The following is a 25,293-nucleotide window of genomic DNA, read 5'->3' on the forward strand; positions in this document are numbered from 1 at the left end:
GAGTCCCTGACCAACACGGATTCCCTGTCAGGCACTCTCGCTCTCCCACCAACCAGATCTCCTTTAAGGAATTTGAGATCTGAGTTTCAGCAGCTTAGATCATTTCTGAGTTGCATGCTGTTCTGGCTCTGTGTCTTCCTTGCCTGCCTGCTGTGATCTTTGGTCACCCATGGCTCCTCAGCTAGTTGGGAATTGAGAGTGTAGTCAAAGGAAGCTGGAGCAGGGGTGAGAAGGTCCAAGAGGTTGCAGATGATTCCCCCCGACCATGGCCAGATAGCTGGTAATGGACTGGGCCCAATCACATGTAGGTGCTTTTAGTTTCATCTTTGGATTCCATCGCACATCCATTCCTTCAGTTCATAAGCATCTATGGAGCACCTTTTAGGTTGCCTCGCAGCACACCAGGTGTTGGGGATACCCGGAAAAAATTACAGGAGTGTAGCTAGATTAAGCCTTAAAAGAAGTATTAAGCTCATCTGTATAATTCTTTCATCTTATGAAGAAATGTTGATTCAGCTGGCCAATTGTCACTTGTCCTTCAGGTCTCAACTTAAAAAGCCCTGGCTTTAGGAACCTGCCCCTGACCAGCCTCCTCCCACCTGGGATACATATCTTAAAGACAATCTGAGCCAGGCGCAGTGTTTTACGCCTGTAATCCCAACACTTTGAGAGGCCGAGGTGGGCAGATCACCTGAGGTCAGGAGTTCGAGACCAGCCTGACCAACATGGAGAAACTCCGTCTCTACTAAAAATACAAAATTAGCCTGGCGTGGTGGCGCATGCCTGTAATCCCAGCTACTCGGGAGGCTGAGGCAGAAGAATCGCTTGAACCTGGGAGGCGGAGGTTGCGGTGAGCCGAGATCGCACCATAGCACTCCAGCCTGGGCAACAAAAGCAAAACTCCGTCTCAAAAAAAAAGAAAAGGCAATCTGTTCTTCTTCCATCATGGACCCTTCTCCCTCTGTACAGGATTACGGGATTTACTTGTTTATTTCTCACTAGGCTGAGAACATTCCAAAGGCAGGAATCTTGTCACGATTGTATCCCCAGGCTTAGCACCCAGTGGGCACCAGTATTTGTAGAATGAAGTAATTAGTAGAAGGCCACAGAACTGGTTAGTGTCAGACTCAGGACTCGAACTCAGATCCCCCAACACTCGGCCCTGTGCTTGCTCTTATGTTATCCATGCTTCCTTTTGAGAATCCTAATCATCTGGATAAGCCCCCAGGAATAGAAGCAGATTTCAGAGGGGAAAGGAGATAGCAAGTCAGGGCAACTATCTCTGGGCCTCATCCTATTTGCACAGTAAACCCACAGCAAAAGGGGAGGCTGGTGGAGGGAAGAATGCCAAACCAGCTGCCACCTCCTGTGGCCCTCCAAATTTGGGAGAGATACATTGGTTCCTGTGTAAGATGGATCCTCTCCAGTCACAAAGGAGATAAAGAGCTCCATGGAGGGATGGAGACATCTGTAACTCACACTAGAAAAATAATCAAAGGATCAGTGGAAGTAGAAAAGTGGGCAGCCACTGGGGGTGAGTCCTTCTCCATCCTCAGCATGCCCTGGATACACAGGGGAGGCACCATCCTCCTGAAGGCCTGAGGGGAAGGCTGGCTCCCCAGCGTAGCTGGAATCCATCCAGGGCCCTAAACTGGCTGGCAGAAGGGGTTTCCCTCAGGGAAGGGGATCCAGGTCTATTGTCCTCCATTCTCTTCCTCAGGACCAGTGTCTAAATCCTGCCACTTTGTTACCAGTTGTGTGGCCTTGGACAGAATAATGCTCATTTCACAGGATTAGGTTATCAAGATGGCCAGAGGGGAAGTGTTCCCTCTCCGCCATTTAAAGCAAGAAGGAAAATCTATGGCCATTCTCATTTCACTCTAAATGAGCACTCAGAGTGGAGATTCTGGACCTAGCAACTCCAGTCCTCAAAAACCAAGTCAAACCGGGTGCGGTGGCTCACGCTTGTAATCCCAGCACTTTGGGAGGCCGAGGCGGGCAGATCACGAGGTTAGGAGATGGAGACTACGGTGAAACCCCGTCTCTACTAAAAATACAAAAAATTAGCCGGGTGTGGTGGCGGGCACCTGTAGTCCCAGCTACCCGGAGAGGCTAAGGCAGGAGAATGGCGTGAACCCGGGAGGCGGAGCTTGCAGTGAGCCCAGATAGCGCCTCTGCACTTCAGCCTGGGCGACAGAGGGAGACTCCGTCTCAAAAAACAACAACAACAACAACAAAAATAACCAAGTCAAACCTCATAACCTACCACCGGTGCTCCTGGCACCAAAATCACAAGAAAACCTTGGGTGGAGCAACTATTTTCAGACTTAAGGACACAGGTTAGATAGTCGGCATGTAAAAATTTTAAATAAATATGTATCCCTTTGGGTTCTTTCCACTTCCCGCCATAAATAAATTCCACGTCATAAATAAATTCCACCAAGTGGTTGAGGGAATCTACTCAACCTTAGAAGCCCTCTTTTTTTTGAGACGGAGCCTCACTTTGTTGCCCAGGCTGGAGTGCAGTGGCGCCATCTTGGCTCACTGCAACCTCTGCCTCCTGGGTTCAAGCGATTCTTCTGCATCAGCCTCCGGAGTAGCTGGGATTACAGGCGCTCACCACCACGCCCAGCTAATTTTGTATCTTTAGTGGAGACGAGATTTCGTCATGTTGGCCAGGCTGGTCTTGAACTCCTGGACCTTAGAGGCAATTCGCCTAAGAAGCCCTCTTTGAGGAAGAAGGAAGAAGTTTCCAGGGCCATTGGATTCCAATATCCAAGTAAGGTTGATCTAACTGAAGACAAGTGAACTCGAACCATAGGACAGCTCTGCACTAACCCTCCCACCAGGCTGGATTCTGCCTCCGTCCCATCCCAGCTCCCTTTCTCCTTTATGGACTTGATAAAGTGGTCAAGCAATTATAGATTTTGGCTTGGGACAAGCAAATTACTCAGGATGAAGAAATACTTTGGTGACCTCTAGTGCCCTCGGATAGCCCCTTGCCAATTGAGAACACAGTACAATAAAACAACAGGGCATTAACCAGGACCAAGCGCCACTCAGAGGCAAGTGCATCTCCAAGGTCCCTCAGAGTAAGCTTCTGGGCCTCAGGCTGCCTCCGCTGGAATCCCCTAGTCCCCATTCCTGGTGGGCGGGGCTCCATTGACACCTTTCTGGACCACGCCGAGGGGGAGGAGGCGGGGCCTGGAGCTCTGGAGAGCCAATGTGGACGGCCGTGGTCACGCGCCGCCGTCGAGCAGGCCAATGGGCACCGGGGGGCGTGTCCAGGGCCTCGGGCTCAGAGCTTTTATAACAACTTGGAATGCTGTGCTTTACTGCGCGCTCAGGTACTGCTGTGGCTCCCCGTCCTGGTGAGGGACCTGTGCCCCTCGCTTCAGCCCTCCCCGCACAGCCTGTTGATTCCCCTGCCGCAGTCGCTCACCTCCTGCTCGCCATGGAGTCGCTGGTTTTCGCGCGGCGCTCCGGCCCCACTCCCTCGGCCGCAGAGCTCGTCCGGCCGCTGACGGAAGGGCTGATCAAGTCGCCCAAACCCCTAATGAAGAAGCAGGCGGTGAAGCGGCACCACCACAAGCACAACCTGCGGCACCGCTACGAGTTCTTGGAGACCCTGGGCAAAGGCACCTACGGGAAGGTGAAAAAGGCGCGGGAGAGCTCGGGGCGCCTGGTGAGTGCGGCTCCCTCTCGCGGCGCGGGGCGGGCTCGGGCTTGGCTGCCGGCAGGGAGCGGAGGAGGGCGGGCGGGGGCTCGCTCGTTGCTCTGCGGAGAGGCCAGCGTGGTCTTTACCGCGCTGGGCTTGCGGGGCTACTGCGGGGGTGTCCCTGGCAGATGTGTCGGTCCGTGATGGCAGGGACAGTGGTCGCAAACTTGCGAACCCCAGCCAGCAACACCGTACTGCTGTGATGATTGCCAAATAAAAGGGAGGCTGTGGATAGTTGGCGCGGAAAGACGAATCGTGTCGTGTCCTGGGATAAGATGGATGGGACTTAAGTTGAGTTTTGCTGGGAACAGACAGTTCAATAGAGTGCAATGGGAAGAGGAAGTAGAAGGCACTCCATCTTAATAGGTATTTGGGAGATATGTGTGTGGTTGAATGAATGCATGAGGTGTGGAGTTCCCCAACTCCCAAGAATCTGGCAGCCCAGCACACTGGAGCTCTGGCACAGGGGGTGGGTTTTGACATTTAGGTCCTTTCCAGCTCTAAAATTTAGTGGAAGTTTCATTATGATGAGTTTTTGATTCTGGAATATGTGAAACCAGGTCCACTGTACCAGAGACACCTTTCGGTTTGGGGACCTTTTCAAGAACATACCCTGTTACTTTGGTGCGAGTGTAGGAGTCTAGAAGTCTGTGTGACCTTGGGCAATTTCCTTCATCTCTGTACTGTTTCCCCTTTTGCAGAACAGTAGAAAACACAGCCTGCCTCACAAGCTGCTGTGAGGATTGAATAAGATCGAAATATGAACTTATATTGCTCCTGACACATAGAACTTGCAGTGAGAATTTCTGGAAAGGCCAGCCCAGAAAGGATGGCAAATTTGTCAAAAGTTAGTTAGCAGTGGTTAACTGGTTCTCAAACTTGAGTTTAAAGTACATAAGAATCACCTGGGATGTTTGTTTAAAATACTTACATTCTCTGGTTCCACACCCAGAGTAATTTATTCTGAAGGTCTAGGATAGGGCCATATAATGTATATTTTAACAAGTCTTTTAGAGCAGGTGGTTTAGGCATTATTATGTTTTGCCAAATCCAGTTAGGTGCTGGTTGTGAAGGTGTGTGTGTGTGTGTGTGTGTGTGTGTGTGTGTGTGTGTGTATGGTTTGCCCTATTGGCTACATCAGCAGTTACTTCCCCAGATTGTGTTTGCTCTTGCAACCAGTAGCTGGTTTGAAATTCAAGAAGTCATTTCATTGGTGAAGGAGAGTGGATGTTGGAGAAAGGGGTAGATTATGGCCCCATCAATAGGACCGAGTATGTTTTTCCTGCTATCGCCTGGCACAGTCACCAGTTGCCTGCTGCCAGGTTACAGCTATTGGGCAATCATGTACTTCCTGGCTTGCCTTTTCTTTCTCTTTCTACAAAGTGTGAGGGCCGGGTGAGGCTCCAGGCTTGAGGCTGTTGGACCCAGGCTTTGTCAGGGGCTTAGCTGGAAAATAGCTGCTGGTGGCTTGTGCTTCGTGCCTCTTGGGGGTGGGGAGACTGGGTCGTGGGGACTGGGGTGGCCCAGAAACTGAGAAACTGAGATTGAAGTTCAGAGATCCCATCAAGCTCTTGACCCAGGTCACTGTGGGGTGTGTGTGTGGGTGTGTGTGTGGACATGCGTGAGAGAGAGAGTGTAAGAGAGAAATCTCATTTGATTCCAGAATGAGATATACTAGCTTTCAGTTTTCAAACCTCAGTGGATTTAGGCAGGGATTCCAGCTCTTATTACGTCAGAAGATATTCCCTGGCCTCATGCCTCTTGCTCTATGTAGGAAGCCAAGATCAGTAGACGTGGGACCTGCTGTGAACCTCCCTGATCCATAGACCACCCAGTTGTGCAGCTGGGAACTTGCTCAGGGTCTCCTTCTTGGAGAGCAGCTGCCTGCTGTGCTAATGGTTTCTCAATTCTGGAGCATTGCCTCTTCCCCACCCCACCCCACCCCTGCCTCTTGACTGTCTTCCATGAATCCAGAGAGACCTAGTGCCTCAGGATACTTCAGTGGGGGAGAGGGGTGTGGGAACTTGCCCAAGACCAACCCCAGAATGAATTGAGATTGTTGGTGGGAGCTAGATTCAGAGGAAAGCCTGCTGGGTGACTTCTATCCCAATTTTCTCTCTACCTTTCTAGCACACTTCCCACTCCCAACCTGCCTAGATGGGATTATCAGGGCCAGATGGGATTGGCTGAGGGAAGGGCAGGTGGGTGGAACTAATGGCTGCTCTAGGAGGACATCAAAGGAAAAACAAATATTTGCCCTGGCTCTTCAATACATTCCTGGTATCCAAATGACATTTCCTCCTGGGACTCTCCCAGCTCCCCTGGCCACCCCTCCTCCTAAAGAGAAAAACACATGCTGGGGTCTCTGAAATGGTGGAGTCCACCAAAGCCTTTGGATGATCTGCATGGAAGTCTTACCTCCAAGGGGAACCATGAGGGGCATAAGTCCAAGTGGGTGATGCTCTGGAGCGAGAGTGCTTCTGTCTTTTTTATGTATTGGAGTGCAGTGCAGGATTTCAAAATGTTTGGAAATGACTGAGGTGGTCCAAGTCCTTCATTGACAGAGTAGCTGAGGCCCGGAGAGGGGAAGTGACTTATCCTGTAGCTGGTGAGTGGCATGCCTGCAATATGGGCTCCTGGATGACCAAGTACTGAGTCCTAGACTGGGAGTTGGCCTTGAGATGAGCCCAGGCTTGCCTCATTGTGCTTTGTTATTCCAACAGTTAGCTCCCGCTGCCTTTCCCAGCACTCCAGGCAGTGATTCAGGTGGGAAGAGTCACTGGGAACCAACCCCCACCCTCACATACAGTGACTGTGTTGAAGGATTCTGGGTGGGTGAACTACACTGTATTCCTGGGTTTCAAACCTTGTTGGGGATGCTGCCTAGCTGAGAGTCAAGGCTGCAAGCATTCAAATCATGGCTCCATTGCTTACCAGCTGTGCAACCTCTCTGCACCTCAGTTTCCTTATCTGTAAAGTAGGGGTGATAATCATTCCTACCTCGTGGGATTCTCTTAGGATTAAGTAAGATAGCATACGTAAAGTGCTTAGCATAGTATCTGACACACATAGTGTTATTATCCCAGCAAGGCTGGCTTTGATGAAGTCCTGCCCTTCCCTTTCCTGGGGAATCCCTGCGTCCTGGAGGTCTGTCCTACCCTGAGAAAGAGTATGGATTGTGCTTGGCTTTCCTAAGCCAAACCGCTTTGGTTGCTGCTTTGTTCAAAGTCCTCTTCTCTCCTTCTGCCCCAGCTCCAGAGAAGGACTCCTGCCTGGCTGGCTGCCAAGGGCTTGCTTGGCGGGACTCTGCCCTCCCAGCTCCCTCTGCACCTGCCTGCTCAGCAGCAGGGAGGGAGGCTGCAGGCCACTCTTGTCCTTGAGCCCCAGCCAAACCACACAAGAAGGCTGGGCAGGGAAGCTCCTTGCCCAGCAACCCGATAGAGAGGGCTGGAGGATGGCAAGGAGGGGGCAGCACAGTATAGAGAGGTGGCTCATGTTCCCCTCGGAGCCCATTCCTGATCCCTGCCTAGCTCTCTGGCTGGTGTGATGGGATGGTGAGCCACCCCTAGGCCCACCCCCACTCTGCCCAGCCTGGGCCAGCCCAGCCCAACCTCTCCTCTGTTATCTAAGTGGGTCATCCCACAGCTCCTTGCCCTGCCTCCCAGACAGCAGCTGCTCCACAAAAGGCCAGAGAGGAATCAAGGATCTTGGCTCCAGCTCTGGGTGATAACTATGATGAGAGATGCCCAGCTTGCACCTTCTCTCCCTCCACCTGGAACCAGCATCTCTGGATCTTCTTTTTCTAAGACCTTTCTACCATCCTCTCCTGAATCCAGATCGTTCCTGATCTGAGTCCCTGGGAGGGAGGCAGTGTTTACCAATTGAGCCACAGCACTTACCTCTCCAGGGTGTTGGCAGAGGAGTGGGCATATTTGTGTATCTGTAAGTGGGATGGGGTGGCTGGTGATACTACACAGCCTGGCCTAGGGCAAGATATGGGGCATTCCCTTCTCCAGGGATGGGAGGCAGGCAGGGAAATCTCTATGGCTGAGATGGAAGTTTCTCCAGGCACCATCCTTCCATCTTCAATCCTGATTGTGTCTTGTGTTGTGGAACCTTGGAAAAGTCAGTGTGCCTTTCTGGATTTCAGTGTGTGCTGTTTGCAAAATAGAATGAGGAATTAACCCTGCTGCCTTTTCCAATGTTTAGGACTGTAGGGGCAAGAAAACCACTGGGGCAGAATCAGAAATTATGCTCAAGCAGGCTACTGTGGCCATAGTATGGGGCTGCTTATAATAATACTTGGCTAGCACCTTCCTGGCATAGTAGCAGGTGGCCCATTTCTGAAAAAGTTCAGCATAGAATTCTAGAGTTTGGAAGGGTGCATAGAGATCCTGATGTGCAAATTCGTGAATGGCTCTTTCTTTTCGGCCTTTGCTCAAACCTTTCTTTCTGCCTGGAATGCCCTTGTTGCCCCTCCCTAGCCCACCTCCCTTGGCTTAGCAAACCTTACTCATCCTTCAAAATCGAAAGCAGTTTTTCTCCCAGAGGTGGTTTTCCCTGCTCCTCCTATAGGCAAAGGAAGTTCTCTCCAGTGCTCTTGGAGCCTCTCTGCAGGCAGGGACATCAGCTGCCACATTTATCACAATAGAATGGAGTTTATTTAATTGTCAGTCCTCCCACTGGACTGTGGGACTGTCCACTTTTTATCTGAATCCCTAACACCTAGCACAGTGCCAGCCAGGCACATAGTAGGCACTCAGCAGACGATTGGAGAATAAATATCCTTTCGTTTTTCAGATGAGGACATGAAAACCAGCCAGATGAGTTAACCAAACTTATCTGGTCAAGTGACTTATGTTGAGTTGCATAACTCGATAGGGGCAAATAAGGATTCGATTCCTGGGCTCTTGATGTCACCTCCACTAATCAGATGTTCAAGTTTACGTTATTATCATTGAATCTGGTTTTCCTTCCCCTTCTGAGTAGGGTGGCCATATATTGTATTACCTAAACTTGGATACTTTGGAGAGTAAAAGGGGCAATATTAGTTATTAGACCAAGACTGTCTCAGGCATGTGGCCTTCCTGCCTCTGGGTGATTGGTTCAGCAATTGTTACCCTCTTCCTTGATTTTAGTCATTTTATTTTTATCTTTTTATTTTTTTTAAGACAGAGGCTCGCTCTGTCACCCAGGCTGGAGTGCAGTGGTGCAATCTCAGCTCACTGCAACTTCTGCCCCCCGGGTTCAAGCAGTTCTCATGCCTCAGCCACCGAGTAGCTGAGGTTACAGGAATGCATCACCAGGCCCAGCTAATTTTTGTATTTTTAGTAGAGATGGGGTTTCACTGTGTTGGCCAGGTTGGTCTTAAACTTCTGGCCTTGAGTGATTTGCCCGCCTCGGTCTCCCAAAGTGCTGAGATTATAGGCATGAGCCACTGAGCCCAGCGTAATCAACGTATTTTTATTCTAGAGAATAGTTGCCTATCTTGCAGATGAGAACAAAGGTCCCTAAAAATTAGTCCTTATACCCGAAGTGGACTTCACCCATGTCTAGGAAGAAGAGGAGAAAATCTTACCTGAGCACTGCTCCCATCTTAGTCAAAGATCATCAGCCCAGTGACTTAACTAGTAAATATTTGCAATTTATGTTCACCAGTAAACAATTGTTGAACGCTTTCTCTATGCTGAGCTCTGTCTAGGACTGAGCTGTTGCTCTAATTTACTTTGACAGGCTAGCCAGCAGATAGCTAGAGCCCTCTCCTGTGGGGCCAGGATAGGCTGGGGATCAGTGGCCCAGCCCCACCAGGGCGGTGTGATGCATGGCTCTTTTTGTCTGCCACCTGCTTGAAGACTGATGGAGGCCTGATGACGTAACTTCTTTGCTTCCTGGAAAGTGCCAGCCGTGCTGTGATCTCCTGGGACCTAATATGGATACCTGGTGGGTCCCTAACTTACCCCCTGATGCCAGAGCACAAACTTGCAGGAGGCTGGAACTGTTCAATGAGGATTAACAATTCTGATGTAGAATCATGGGCTTCTGGAGTTGAAAGAGATGGATCTTGGGGTTCAAGTTGTGCACTCTCCCTCATGCAGAGACTCCTCCCAGCCCCTCTAACACCCCTTTCTCCTTTTTTTGGAACCTCATTTATTTTAGGCCTTGTCATCTTTCGAGTTCTGCCCCCTAAGCCTATGATGATTTATTTCACTATTGTATCTGCGAGTACACAACTGTACGTCCAAGATGTGCCTATGTGTACATCTTAAGTTCTGAAATAGTTTTGATTATCTAGATATGGGATTTGTGTTTATATATGATTAATCGTTTTGCTCTTTATGGACCTTTATCTTTCAAGAGCTCATAGAACTTTATCCATTGTTTTATTTTAAACAAAGAATTTTAGAGGGAAAATAACTTGTCCATAAAATCTCCCCTTCAGAGAGAGGAAAAAGGGTATGGAGGCGAGAGGTATGTGGGACTGATACTCCACGTTGAATCCAGGAGAGAGAGGTACCTCCTAGTTAAGGGAGGATTCAAGCCCTCTCTACATCTACCCCTGGCCCCCTGCCCAATTCCAAGCCCAGGTTTTTGTTTTTGTTTTTGTTTTTTGCTTAGCTCACTAGGGAGAGATGGATGGTTTGGAGCAAAAGGGGGATAGCCCCATTGCATCCCCTGCAGCTGCAGCAGGGGCCTCTCCAGCATCTTGGGGAGGAGGCTCCATGGTGACCATCCCTCCCGCCTGCCATTGTCCTCCCTGCCCTGCTCAGGAAGGGCCCGAGAGCAGGGCCTCCCCTCTTTCAAAGATGAAGCTCTGGGGGAGGAGTGGGGTGGAGGGCACGCCATCCCTGGCCCGTTGCCGGGGTGACCGGGCCAGGGCATTGTGAGCGGCTCCTCTTACGGGATTAGGGCTGTTCCGCATTCTTGTCCGATGGAGAACACAGGCCGGCAGGGCCTGCTGCCCCTGCAAGCCAGAAGCCATTGTCTGCCTCCAGAGCCCTGTGAAAGGGTGGATTAGAGGCTCCTCCCCTCAAGCAGGGGTTTCCTTTTTTCTGTCTCCCTTTGAATCTTGAGGGGAGGCAAACCCTCCTGGGAAATTGAACAAGGAGCTGTTTACCACAGTCTAGGTTTTCAGATTTCTCACAACTTGCCTATCTCCCATAAGAGGAAGTCTCGTATTTACCATTTGCGTCCTTGGGCAGCACTTGCCAGGAACTGGCCGGCCCTGTGACACCCCACCCCCACCCTGCTCCCGCCTAGCCCTGCAGCCTCTGAGGGCCCCGTGGCATCTGTACAGCTAATTTCATAGACTCAGAGCAGGAAAGCCCCTCAGATCTCTTAGTTAAACCTGTTTGTTTCACAGAAAAAAAAAAAAAAACCCGAGGCTCTGAGAAGGGGTGGGACTCGCCTAGGGGGACAGCGACAGACTCCCTAGGCAGCATCTCTCCCCAGCTCCGTGCCTCAGGCCCTGCTCTGTGGTATTTTCTGGGGTTTTGTCCAGGAGCTGCTGCTGAGGAGGGTGGAGCAGAGAGGGACCCAGACCCTTGGTGGCTCAGAGCTTTGCTAGCTGCACCTCGGCAGCCCTCTTTCCATTTCTTCCTGCCTCACTCCACCTTTCCAAGCACTTTGGGAAGCCAAGTCTGGAGGATCGCTTGATCTTCCACCACATACTGCCTGGAGGGTTTAGTCCTCATGTGGTGTTTCTCGTCTTGCTGGGCTAAGATAGCAAGCCCTGAGATAGCAAGCAACTGTTGAGTTGTTTGTTGTCAGGGGAGGAACATTTCTTAACTGGACTGAATAGACTGATGTTTGGGGGCTTTTTTTTTTTTTTTTTTCATAATTTTGGGACCAATTTTTAAAAACGTGGTAAAACGTACATAATATAAAAGTTACCATTTTAAGTGTACCAGTAGTGTTAAATTTAACGTTGTTGTAAACCAATGTCCAGAATTCTTTTCATCTTACAAAACTGAAACTCTATACACATTAAACACCACCTCCCCATTTCCCCTCCCCCAGTCCCTGGTAACCACCGTTCTGTTAATACTTTCTGTCCCTATGAATTTGCCTATTCCAGGTACCTCATTTAAGTGGGATCATACAATATTGATCCTTGCGTGACTGGCTTATTTCACTTAGCATAATGTTTTCAAGGATCATCCATGTTATAGCATGTGTCAGAATTTCATTCCTTTTTATGGTTGAATAATATTCTATTCCATCCTATGGACATACCACGTGTAGTTTTTTCCTACATTTCTTTTTTTATTTTTTTCTAGACAGGGTCTCACTCTGTTGCTGGCTCACTGCAACCTCTGCCTCCTGGGCTCAAGCAATCCTCCCACCTCAGCACATGCCTATAGCTGGGACTACAGGCATGTGCCACCATACCTGGCTAGATTTTGAATTTTTTGTACAGACAGGGTTTCACCATGTTGCTCAGGCTGGTTGCGAACTCCTGGCCTCAAGTGATCCTCCTGACTTGGCTTCCTAAAGTGCTTGGATTACAGGCTTGAGCTACTGCACCCAGACGTATCCCTACTTTTCTTGATGGACATTTGCATTGTTTCCACTTTGTGGCTAGGGACTGATTGCTTATAGCAAGTTACAGTACTGGAGCAGAAAAAGTACCAAACTCAGAATCAGATGGCCAGTAGTTGAATCCACTTGCACCAGTTAGTGACCGTATGACTGAGCACATCATCTAACCTCTCTGGGTCCCAGTTTCTTCACCTGTAAAGGGTATTGATGATGCTTTTTGTGCCCACCTCCCAAGGTTGTTGTGAGGGCCAATCCATTTACTAATGCAACAAGGAGTTACTCTGTGCCTACTGTGCATCAGGCACTGTGGTTAGCATCAAGAATTCAGTGGTGAGCAAAACTGGCTGGTCCTTGTCCTCATGGTGCAGATTGGCACATTTGCTTTATAAATCATGAAGCATCAGCCTTGCAAACGCAGGTTTTTACCTTCCTTGTCTACTGTAGACTATGAATAAGGAGGTGACTGGTCCATATTCCTTCCTGCTGTATGGATCATGTACACTCAGCTCAGGTGAGATCTTTTTCTAGAGAAAGTGCGCTCCAGCCTCCTACCCTGGTGAAGGATGGAGTGGCTTCTCTGGGTGTGCTCTGTGGCCTTTATAGCAGCTACAGGCAAACCACCAGGACCAGGGCCCTTAGAGTGCCCTCTGTCAAACCTTTTCCTGCCAAACCTTTCTCCTCACTCTCCTGCATTCTGTTCCCAGGTGGCCATCAAGTCAATCCGGAAGGACAAAATCAAAGATGAGCAAGATCTGATGCACATACGGAGGGAGATTGAGATCATGTCATCACTCAACCACCCTCACATCATTGCCATCCATGAAGGTATAGTGGGCCCTTAAAGCTGGAAGTTGGGAGTCTGTGTGTGTGCATGTGTGTGTTCACGTGTGTGTACATGTGTCAGAAGAAACAACATAAAGAACTAAAAAAATATGGGCTCTAGAGAAGGGCAGGAGCTGGATTTGAAACTCAGCTGTATGACTTTGCACAACTCATTGCATTTAGTCTCTGGGCCTCAGTTCCTCATTTATAAAATGGGGTAATCCCATCTACATCACAGTGTGGTTGCAAAGATCAAACTGTTTATGTCATTGAATGCTCCACTCATGGGAGGTACTCAAGGAATTGCAGGGTTTTTTGTTGTTAGAATTTGGTTTTCCCTACTTGAACACTACCTTCCTAACCTAGTGAGCTCCTTAGCAATCTGGGGGAGGCTGAAACATACATAGACCTGCACCTGTCTCAGGTGCGTGGGTGCTATTCTTCATGTGTCCCAAGAGCCAGACCTCCTAGAGTCTGACCTGGGCTCTGAATCATTCCTGCCACAGGGCTGGCTCCTACCTCTCCTTGTCTTTCTTGGCCTCCTCTTCTCTGACATCAGTGCTGATTTCACCACTCCAGCTGCCCTCCTCCCCATGACCCAGACAACAAAGTGAGCAAGAGAGAGTGACGAAGGAAAGATGGAGAGCCCTCTCCTACACACACCTGCCGGCGTCGAGCCTTTACATAATATCAGTTAGATGAGAAGCGAGGGATAGCAACAGGAGGGAAGAAAGGGAGCCTGTAGCTCTGCCCTTTGTCTGTATATTCCTGGTGGGGAAAAAAATAGAGCAGTCTCTGCTCTTGGGTGGTGTTCATAGAAAGATTAAGGGTAGAGCCTTAAGGGCAGAGCCTTAAGACACAGCCCTGTGGCTTGAGTCTATCCCATGAAGAGCCAGGCAAGTGGCTGAGAAGGCTAATTGTATCTCTGTGTGCTTCCCTCAGGGAAGAGTGAGGAGATGACAAAGTATTGGTTAAGCCAGGCTGAGTGTGGTGATTGGAGTGTGTGTGTATATATATGTGTGTGTGTCTGTGTGTGTATGAATTCTGCCTTACACCCATATCTCCAGCTAGGCTAAGTGTGGTGATTGGTGTGTGTGCGCATGTGTGTGCATGTGCATGTGTGTGTGAATTCTGCCTTACACTCATATCTCCGGCTGGATCTGGGAACTGAGCGCTGCAGCTCAGGGTATGGCTTCTCTGGCACCTTCAGATTCAACAGACATAAGAACATCATAGTTACTGTGTGTCTGGAGGGGCTCCCCCAAATTCATCCCCTTCCTGCTACAGGCTTCAAGGGATGTGAGGTACTGGGTGTGCCTCAGTCCTGGGAAATGACCTCTAACCTAGCTGTTCTCCTAAATGTGCCCTGGCTGGCTTTTGACTCCCAATTTTATGGCACAAAGTTTGCATGCGCCCTTGCAGAGATGATGAGAGCCATAGGGGTGGAGTCTCAGCCAGGCATCCCCAGGAGGCTGGGCCTCCACAGATAAGGGCCATTTACTCCTGTCCCCCTGGAAAAAAGGACAGTCCTCCTGGCCATGTATCCAATTCCCTGGAAGCTGGGACTCCTCTAGGGAGAAGCCTCTTCACTTCACTCCTTCTCAGAGCCTAGACAGCATTAGCTCTGGGGCAGGCCAAGCAAGCCAAACTCATAGGACCCGTTTGACACAAAGATGCAATGTCATGGACATACATGTTCTAACACACACCAGGCAGAAGGGCCAGTTGGGTGAACCAGCCACTCCCTACCTAGTCTTCAAGTGGCAAGAGGGCCACTCCTACCCAGAGAGATGAGCCAGCTGGGATGAGGTGGCTGCCAGGAACCCAGCCAGTCAATTAATTACCAAATATGTATTGATTGCTTCTGTGTACAAGGCCTTATGCTTGAGGCCCTGCCCTGGATCCTCTGGATGGAAGTCAGAGATGGTGATGGATATCTCAGCTCTCCCTGGTGCTTTATAGTTCATGATCCACTTTAATATACTTTTATTCCCTCTTCTGATTCTCAAGACAGACATTATTATTGGCCTTATTTTTCAAATGTATGCATGAGGGCACTGATTATAAACATAACTGTGGCCGGGCGCGGTGGCTCACGCCTGTAATCCCAGCAGTTTGGGAGGCCAAGGCGGGCAGATCACACGGTCAGGAGTTCAAGACCAGCCTGGCCAACATGGTGAAACCCCGTCTCTACTAAAAATACAAAAATTAGCCTGGCATGGTGGCGCACACTCTTCATCCCTGCTACTTGAGAGGGTGAGGCAGGAGAATCACTTGAACCTGGGAGGTGGAGGTTACAGTGAGCCGAGACCACGCCACTGCACTCCAGCCTAGGTGACAGAGCGAGGCTCTGTCTCAATAAATAAATAAATAACCGTAGGTACCATTTATTGAGTGCTTGTTTATATGTCAGACCTATACCAGCTTGCTCAGCCAGCCCTGGAACTGCAGCTGACTTTTTATGTTTCTCACCGCAGCCCTGTGAGGTTGCCTTATTATCCTGCTTTTCAAATGAGGAAACTGAGGCACAGTGGTTTAATGACTTGTCCAAGATCACCCAGCAAACCTGCATTCTTACTCATGTATCTAGAAGAGATTTGCCCAAGGCCACAAGGTGAAAAAGTACCAGGTTCTTGAACCAAGGATCCTGGCCTTTCATTCCCATCTAGTGACGTCTCTGCTTTCCTGAAAGGGCAGGGTCATTTTCAGAATTCCCAAAAGCCTGAACTTCCAAGGAGGCAGAGGATGAGCCAGTGTCTTTGGCCTTAACTCATGGCTCCTGGAAGATGCTGAGAACTTCCAAGGCCCTTCTTCTGCCCTTATTTGCCACCGTACAGCCCCATTAGCAGATATCCCTGGAGGGGGGTCCTGTCTGGTTTGGGGCCTAGGGTGAGGGAGGAGAGAGTCACCCCCAGTGGAGAGCAGTGCACTCTGGGAAGGCCTGACATTCCTTGCCTTGCTCTGCCCAGTGTTTGAGAACAGCAGCAAGATCGTGATCATCATGGAGTATGCCAGCCGGGGCGACCTTTATGACTACATCAGCGAGCGGCAGCAGCTCAGTGAGCGCGAAGCTAGGCATTTCTTCCGGCAGATCGTCTCTGCCGTGCACTATTGCCATCAGGTGAGCACCTACCTGCTCCAGCCATGTTCTCAGTGGGTGGTCCCCCGGGCTCTAGGTCTGTTTTGGACCAGAGAGGTTCCATGACTTGTCCAGGATCACACAGAAACAGAGGCAAAACTAGATTCTGGACTCTCAGGGAAATGTCGGTGTCTCTGACTTTGAGTCCCTTCCCCAGGGATAGAAGGGCCTGTGACTTCTTGCAGCACATACCAGTAAAGATGGGCATTCCCAGCCTACCTGTGCTCAAGCCCACTTGGCTCCCTTTGTGTTTACCTCGGTCTCCAGACTGGGCCCCTCATCATCTTCCCTTCCCTGGTGACCTTCCCCTGACTGCCCCCTCCTTCTTTCAGAACAGAGTTGTCCACCGAGATCTCAAGCTGGAGAACATCCTCTTGGATGCCAATGGGAATATCAAGGTGGGTCCCACTTCTTATTTCTAGAAGCCTCCTTGCCCACCCCAGCTTTTCTGCACTGTCCCCAGCTAAGTAGCTCTAAGCTCTTGGTGGATTCCTGAAGGAGCTGAGCAAGGCTGACCTTCATTGGTACTGGTAGGGACCTCAGCCATCATCTATTCCAACACCTCATTGTGTGGATGGAGAGCTGGAGCCTCAGCTGAGGGGTGCTTTGCACAAGATCATACAACTAGCGTGTGGCTGAGCCTGGACTAGAACCAAGATCTTCTGACTCCCAGATCAGTGCTCCTTTGATGTCATAAGGCTGACAGGAGTCTAGATCTAAGGTCAGGTTTGCTACAACCTTGGGACAGGCTCAGCCTGAGTTCTTCTCATGTATGTACATACTTGCATAGACACACACATGCATGCTTTAATCTGCTACAATTAGATAGCCCTTTGGAAACTTCCCACAGATGAAGGACTCCAGCTCCAGCTTCCTGCTTTCTGCAGCTGCTAGATTTCCATGCTTAAGTAGTTAAATTTAGGCATGGAGAAGTTCATGTTGATGGGATAAACTGAGATCTCAGGGCTGGAGGAAGGACATGGCACAAGGAGGCTTGTCCCTGCAGGCACCTGAGAAGGTGACACTGCACTCTGACCCTCTTCAGAATCTTCCTGAACCCAGGACATAGTCTCTTCCAGTGGCTCTTGACCTGTACCCTGAGGTGCCCTGGTACTGAGTTCATTCCCTCTTATCAGCCAATTCCCGGAGCAGGTGGGGCTCTCTTTGATGCTGACCAGAAGGGAGGGAAGCCAGAGCCAGTAAACCCGCATAATCAGGCACAAACATGGACAGGCATGAACTTTCCTGTCTGTACCAATCATGTGCTTCATTATGGGCTTCAACTGGTAACTGCTTGATAAGAGGCCAATAAAACCATAAACAAAGGAGCCAGAGTTTCAAAAACAGCCCCTCCCCACCCTGAACACACATAACCCTCTGATGGGGTGAAGAAGTGGGGAGCACCAGGGCATGGCCTCAGCCTCTAACTGAGGATAGGTGGGAAAGGGTCTCTCTGGGCAACGAGACGATGGGGTTGGGTTCTCAAGCCCTCAATATCAGATGGTTCAGGGAGTCCTGGGCTGTAACCACAGCCCTGACGTTTGTTCTGCCCTCATTATTGCTTCTTAGCTATATTGGGCTGACCCCAGATTCCTGCCACCAAGTTCTTGCCCAGGTGTGCACACAGGAATGAGCCCTTTGCTAGGAAGGGCAGCTCAAGTCTTATGTGGTTCATTGGTTATAGGGCTTGCTTGTTCCTGAGGGCCATGACATTATCACGAGGTGCTGGCTTTCCCCCTCCATCTGGCTGACCCTCCTTTCCGTCACTAAACATCCTTAGAGCCTCATGCAGGGTCTCACCTGGGCTAGCAGCTGCAGGAGAGGTGGGGGCAAGAAGATCAGCATGGGAGTGTACAGTGTGTCTGGAAGGCAGATCTAATGGGCAGGAGCTCCAGGGAGGCATTGGAAACTCTAGGCTTCTAGAAGAAGGAGATGGGAGACTTTCCAAGGGATATGGGTATGGGAGAGCATCTCTGTAGTAGAATGCCGTGTGAGCAAAGTGGTCTGGGGAGCAGTGAGGATCCTGGAGCCCCCGCATACCTCTGCCTAGATGCTCCTTATTGACACAGCTCGTCAGGGTTCGTTCTTCCAGGGCCTGAGCTATGCTGACAGTGCTCAGTGTAGGATAGGGGTCATGGGGACCCTTTCCTTCTATTGGAGCCTGGGTTTCCCCAGGGTCTGGAGAAGGGCGGGCCAAGAGCTACAGAAAAACCCAGGCCTTGACATGATCTGTGCCCGTGTTTGACTCAATGCTGCAGATTGCTGACTTCGGCCTCTCCAACCTCTACCATCAAGGCAAGTTCCTGCAGACATTCTGTGGGAGCCCCCTCTATGCCTCACCAGAGATTGTCAATGGGAAGCCCTACACAGGCCCAGAGGTAAGTGGCCACCCTCCCCTGCCAGCCTGCCTCAGATGTTTACTATGACTTTAGATCCTGGGAGATTGATGGGCTAGTTTTCTCATTATTCACATTTTCAGAGCACAAAACTCAAGCCTCCCAAAAAGTAGTAACTTGCCAGATGTCTAGCCAGGAGTGGCAAAACTAGAACTAGGCTGGGCACAGTGGCTCACACCTATAATCCCAGCACTTTGGGAGGCCGAGGTGGGTGGATCACTAGAGGTCAGGAGTTCGAGACTAGCCTGGCCAACGCGGTGAAACCCCGTCTTTACTAAAAAAAAATACAAAATTAATGGGGCTTTGTGGCACACACCTGTAATCCCAGGTACTTGGGAGGCTGAGGCAGGAGAATCACTTGAACCTGGGAGGCAGAGGTTGCAGTGAGCCAGGATCATGCCACTGCTCTCCAGTCTGGGCAACAGAGCAAGACTCCGTCTCAAACAAACAAACAAAAAAACAAACCCCTAGAACTAGAACTTAGGTCTCCTGACTCCTAGGTTAGTTCTTTGCCTCCCTCACCTTCCTCGTTCCTGTTACCTTTCCCAGCACCCAGTCCAGCCTCCTGAGAGTGATGTGGAGATGATATCTGTCACAACCACCCCTTCCGCAGCCCAGAAGAGATGACCGGGCTATAGCTCTTGTGCTTGTGGCTATCCCTCCCAGGGAATGCGATTGGCAACATCCCAGCCCCCTTCTGCAGCATCCCCGTTTTGGCCCCTGGGTAGGAGAGGTGGGTCGTCCTCAGGTGTGCTGGCCTCTGAGTTCTCCAGCATGTAACATTTTCCCATCTGGTATGGGCATCCCTGCTGACCTCCCCCGTCTCTCTCAGGTGGACAGCTGGTCCCTGGGTGTTCTCCTCTACATCCTGGTGCATGGCACCATGCCCTTTGACGGGCATGACCATAAGATCCTAGTGAAACAGATCAGCAACGGGGCCTACCGGGAGCCACCTAAACCCTCTGGTGAGTGAGAGGTGTGGGCGTTCTTATCCAGGCCTGGGGTGTCCTTCACTCATTCCTAAGGCAGGAACTACGCAGTGGCAGTGAAGTCAAAAGGGCAACAGTCCATCATGGCCCATGGTTGGTTAGGGTACCCTCCACCGTATGTCCAATGTCGAGACCTCTGGGGAAGGAGGGGATAGCTCTTTCTTCCCCACAGGGGCATGCTTGATTATATTTGGGAAGTGGTTCCTAAGGTCTCACTTAGATGTTCTTTGCTACAGTTGTCTCATTTCCTGTTGCTTTTGTTCTCATCCTCAGAAATCTTTTTGTCCTTCACTATGACTCAGAAGGCAGGAAGAAGGGTGTGAGAGCCCCAGTTTACCCTGAACACGATCTCTACCTTCAGAGGGTTGAATTTCAATGGAGAGAGAGAGGATAGACACCAACATACACACAAGGGCTCATGAAGGGGTCACAGTCCTGAGGGGTCAGAGGACAGAGAGGCAGCTGGAGGAGTCAGTCCAGGAACTCTGGACTGGGGAGCTGTCCTGGGCCAAGGCATGTATAGAGCCCTAGGTTGGAAGGGACGCATCTGACCCAGGAGTATGCAGTGTCTTAGCTCAAAAGGGGATGAGTTGGGGACAGGGGACAGGGAGTGCCTATTCTGGGAGCTGCCAAACTGAAGCACCTGCCTTTTGTCTTCCAGATGCCTGTGGCCTGATCCGGTGGCTGTTGATGGTGAACCCCACCCGCCGGGCCACCCTGGAGGATGTGGCCAGTCACTGGTGGGTCAACTGGGGCTATGCCACCCGAGTGGGAGAGCAGGAGGCTCCGCATGAGGGTGGGCACTCTGGCAGTGACTCTGCCCGCGCCTCCATGGCTGACTGGCTCCGGCGTTCCTCCCGCCCCCTCCTGGAGAATGGGGCCAAGGTGTGCAGCTTCTTCAAGCAGCATGCACCTGGTGGGGGAAGCACCACCCCTGGCCTGGAGCGCCAGCATTCGCTCAAGAAGTCCCGCAAGGAGAATGACATGGCCCAGTCTCTCCACAGTGACACAGCTGAGGACACTGCCCATCGCCCTGGCAAGAGCAACCTCAAGCTGCCAAAGGGCATTCTCAAGAAGAAGGTGTCAGCCTCTGCAGAGGGGGCACAGGAGGGCCCTCCAGAGCTCAGCCCAATCCCTGTGAGCCCAGGGCAGGCTGCCCCCCTGCTCCCCAAGAAGGGCATTCTCAAGAAGCCCCGACAGCGCGAGTCTGGCTACTACTCCTCTCCTGAGCCCAGTGAATCTGGGGAGCTCTTGGACGCAGGCGACGTGTTTGTGAGCGGGGATCCCAAGGAGCAGAAGCCTCCGCAAGCTTCAGGGCTGCTCCTCCATCGCAAAGGCATCCTCAAACTCAATGGCAAGTTCTCCCAGACGGCGTTGGAGCTCGCGGCCCCCACCACCTTCGGCTCCTTGGATGAACTCGCCCCACCTCGCCCCCTGGCCCAGACCAGCCGACCCTCAGGGGCTGTGAGCGAGGACAGCATCCTCTCCTCTGAGTCCTTTGACCAGCTGGACTTGCCTGAACGGCTCCCAGAGCCCCCGCTGCGGGGCTGTGTGTCTGTGGACAACCTCATGGGGCTTGAGGAGTCCCCCTCAGAAGGCCCTGGAAGCTGCCTGAGGCGCTGGCGGCAGGATCCTTTGGGGGACAGCTGCTTTTCCCTGACAGACTGCCAGGAGGTGACAGCGACCTACCGACAGGCACTGAGGGTCTGCTCAAAGCTCACCTGAGTGGGGAAGGCATTGCCCCAGCCCGGGCAGGCTCTCAGATGCAGCTGGCTGCACCCTGAGGGGAGATGGCTTCTCCCCCACCTCCCAAGACCTGCATCCCAGCTCAGAAGGCTGAGACGGTTTGCAGTGGAGCCCTGGGCAGGGCTGGATGTGGGAAGTAGGCAAATGAAATGCGTCAAGGGTTCAGTGTCTGTCTTCAGCCCTGCTGAACGAAGAGGATAAAGAGAGGGGAACGGGAATGCCCACGACAGAGTCCATGTTGCCTGTTTCCTGTGTACGTGGAGGGGCCACAGAGACCTGGAAAGAGAACTCTCCCAGGGCCCATCTCCTGCATCCCATGAATACTCTGTACACATGGTGCCTTCTAAGGACAGCTCCTTCCCTGCTCATTCCCTGCCCAAGTGGGGCCAGACCTCTTTACACACATATTCCCATTCCTACCAACCACCGGAACTGGATGGTGGCACCCCTAATGTGCGTGAGGCATCCTGGGAATGGTCTGGAGTAACCCTTCCTTGTTTTTATTTTTATTTATTTATTTATTTGTTTGAGACGGAGTTTCGCTCTTGTTGCCCAGGCTGGAGTGCAATGGCGCGATCTCAGCTCACCTCAACCTCCGCCTCCCGGGTTCAAGCGATTCTCCTGCCTCAGCCTCCCTAGTAGCTGGGATTACAGGCGCCTGCCACCATGCCCAGCTAATTTTGTATTTTTAGTAGAGACAGGGTTTCTCCATGTTGGTCAGGCTGGTCTCGAACTCCCGACCTCAGGTGATCCACCTGCCTCGGCCTCCCAAAATGCTGGGATTACAGGCATGAGCCACCGCACCCCACCTAACCCTTCCTTATTTAGCCTAGGAGTAAGAGAACACAATCTCTGTTTCTTCAATGGTTCTCTTCCCTTTTCCATCCTCCAAACCTGGCCTGAGCCTCCTGAAGTTGCTGCTGTGAATCTGAAAGACTTGAAAAGCCTCCGCCTGCTGTGTGGACTTCATCTCAGGGGGCCCAGGCTCCTCTGGACTCCACCTTGGACCTCAGTGACTCAGAACTTCTGCCTCTAAGCTGCTCTAAAGTCCAGACTATGGATGTGTTCTCTAGGCCTTCAGGACTCTAGAATGTCCATATTTATTTTTATGTTCTCGGCTTTGTGTTTTAGGAAAAGTGAATCTTGCTGTTTTCAATAATGTGAATGCTATGTTCTGGGAAAATCCACTATGACATCTAAATTTTGTGTACAGAGAGATATTTTTGCAACTTTTTCCACCTCCTCCCACAACTCCCCACACTCCACCCCACACTCTGAGTCTCTTTACCTAATGGTCTCTACCCAATGGACCTCCGTGGCCAAAAAGTACCATTAAAACCAGAAAGGTGATTGGAAGCAGGCCCTGCTGTTCTCTTTGGTGATTGAGGTGGGGAGGGATGGTGCTGAGCAGGTTTTTGAGCTTTCTCCTAATACTCGTTACCCTAGGCTGCCAGGGATGGGAAATAGAAAAACTGCCGAATCAAAACAAACGTGAGCTCAGTAGCTCTGGCCTGACCCTATTAAGCACACAGGTGGGAAGGCCCTGGGCCCAGGGTCCCAGTTGCTCTTCCGGCCTTTGGCACTAAAGTAGAAGTGGATTTGGCAGATTATCCCACCCTGCCCCCACCACCTGCCTCCTTCTCCTCCCACCCCTGCTCCTGTCTGCTTGAGCCCTGCTCCTGCTGCGTAAAGACACCCCCACAGCCTTTATTCTCTCCCTCCTAAGAAATCCCCTTTACTCTGGTGCTAGGCAGCTTTTCCCCCCTCCGTCCTCACTGCCTGACTCCTAGAGAAAGCAAAGAATGCCTGGAATGTCCACCCCCACCATACGCCAACTCCCTCAGCCCCCTGCAGAGCATTCCCCACACGCCCGCTCCATTGAGAAACTCCCAGGCTCCGAGGGCTGGGGATGAAAGGGAGGATGAGGACAAAGTGCCGGCCAGCAGCCGGCTGGCTCTGGCTTCAGGCAGCCTCCCTCCCCCACCCCGACCCACTCTGGTAGTCACAGGAGGCCTCCAAATGTCCCCAGCTCTGGCTCCGGCCCCACAACACACCTGTCCTGCCAGCTGTCGGTGCCTGCCCAGTGGAGCGCGTTGGACCTCCCCTCCCGCACCTGGAGAGCTGAGCTGGCAAAGTCACGAGTCTGCAAAGGAGATGAGGAGGGCAAGGCAACTATGAGGTCAAGATGGGAGAGCAAACAAGACATTGCTTAGGCGACACTGGAGTACTTAGGTCTTAAGTCTCTGAGGTCCTACTCAGTGCTGGAACTCTGGGCTAGACTCTGGGTAAACATGGACAAAATCCAGGGGGTGGGTTTATCTCCAGAAGCTTAGAGTTCAGCTGTGGGGTTAGCAGTGCTCCTTTATTCATTCCTCTCATGAATCAAGCCCTTTTGTGTGCTAAGCTTAGTAGAAGACAGAGGTAATTGCTGTATCCCTGGTGCAAAAAAAAAAAAAAAGAGAGATCTTAGCCTCAAGGAGGTTACAGACTGGGGGTAAGGTAGCATGCAATAAATTCAATGAGAAATTGTTATTGGTTCAGATCATGTTGAAAGGGAGTTTGGGGATGGCGCGGTGGCTCATGCCTGTAATCCCAGCACTTTGGGAGGCAGAGGCGGGCGGATCACAGGGTCAGGAGATCAAGACCATCACGGCTAACACGGTGAAACCCCGTCTCTACTAAAAATATAAAAAACTAGCCGGGCGCGGTGGCGGGCCTGTAGTCCCAGCTACTCGGGAGGCTGAGTCAGGAGAATGGCGTGAACCCAGGAGGCGGAGCTTGTGGTGAGCCGAGATCGTGCCACTGCACTCCAGCCTGGGCGACAGCGAGACTCCATCTCAAAAAAAAAAAAAAAAAAAAGGGAGTTTGGATGACGGAAAGAATTGCATCTTCAGAGATAATAATAGGGGCTACCATTCACTAAGTGCTTATGGGTCAAGCCCTTTAGGTGTGTTACCTCATGTAATGCTCACGATAGTCTTGTTAGTTCAGTACTATTTTTATCATTCTCATTTTATAAAAGAAATGGAGACTCAAAAACATTAAGTAGTCCAGGTGCAGTGGCTCACATCTGTAATCCCAGCACTTTGGGAGGTCGAGGCAGAAGCATCATTTGTCAGGAGCTCGAGACCAGCCTGGCCAACATGGTGAAATCCTGACTTTACTAAAAATACAAAAAATTAGCCGGCCATGGTGGTGCACTCCTCTAGGCCCAGCTACTCGGGAGGCTGAGGCAGGAAAATCCCTTGAACCTGGGAGGCGGAAGTTGCAGTGAGCCGAGATTGTGCCACTGCACTCCAGCCTGGGTGACAGAACAAGATTCTGTCTCAAAAAAAAAGAACTTGATAGCAAATGGGGAAATCAGACCTCAAACCCAGGTTTGGCATCCCACAGACTCACTTGAACTGCATGGGGTTTGGAGAATTGGATAAAAGAATGTAAGTGAAGGAACTATAAATTTACATGCCAAGTTTATTTATAAATATTTATTATATGAGCATCCATTATATGCCAGGTTCTTTTCCAGGCACAAGGAATATGCCAATTTCCCAAGTGCCCTTTCCTAGTCTCCACAAGCCCCAAGAGAAAGCTAAGAAAGAAGAGAGTGAAGCCAGGCGTGGTGGCTCATGCCTGTAACCCCAGCACTTTGGGAGGCCAAGGTGGGTGGATCACCTGAGGTCAGGAGTTCAAGACCAGCCTGGCCAACATGATGAAATCCCGTCTCTACTAAAAATACAAAAAAAAATTAGCCAGGCACAGTGGAGCATGTTTGTAGTCCCAGCTGCTTGGGAGCCTGAGGCAGGAGAATTGCTTGAACCTGGGAGGCAGAGGTTGCAGTGAGCCTAGATTGTGCCACTGCACTCCAGCCTGGGTGACAGCAAGACTCAGTCTCAAAAAAAAAAAAAAAAAAAAAAGAGAGAGAGAGAGTGAGTGGGAGAAGCTGAA

General features: G+C 51.0%; 1 protein-coding gene across 1 annotated transcript; it reads left to right on the forward strand.

Annotated features, from left to right (window-relative positions):
* The first annotated feature begins 3,291 nt into the window (after positions 1 to 3,291).
* On the forward strand, positions 3,292 to 22,708 carry NUAK2 (NUAK family kinase 2). Its single transcript, XM_003273170.3, has 7 exons — positions 3,292 to 3,685; positions 12,961 to 13,081; positions 16,048 to 16,199; positions 16,550 to 16,615; positions 18,476 to 18,595; positions 19,446 to 19,578; positions 20,264 to 22,708. Exons 1-7 carry the CDS (start codon positions 3,323 to 3,325, stop codon positions 21,325 to 21,327), a joined length of 2,019 nt encoding a protein of 672 aa, XP_003273218.2. The 5' UTR covers positions 3,292 to 3,322; the 3' UTR covers positions 21,328 to 22,708.
* Positions 22,709 to 25,293: the final 2,585 nt, after the last annotated feature.

Source organism: Nomascus leucogenys, chromosome 5 (assembly GCF_006542625.1).
Source record: "Nomascus leucogenys isolate Asia chromosome 5, Asia_NLE_v1, whole genome shotgun sequence".
NCBI classification, from domain to species: domain Eukaryota; kingdom Metazoa; phylum Chordata; class Mammalia; order Primates; family Hylobatidae; genus Nomascus; species Nomascus leucogenys.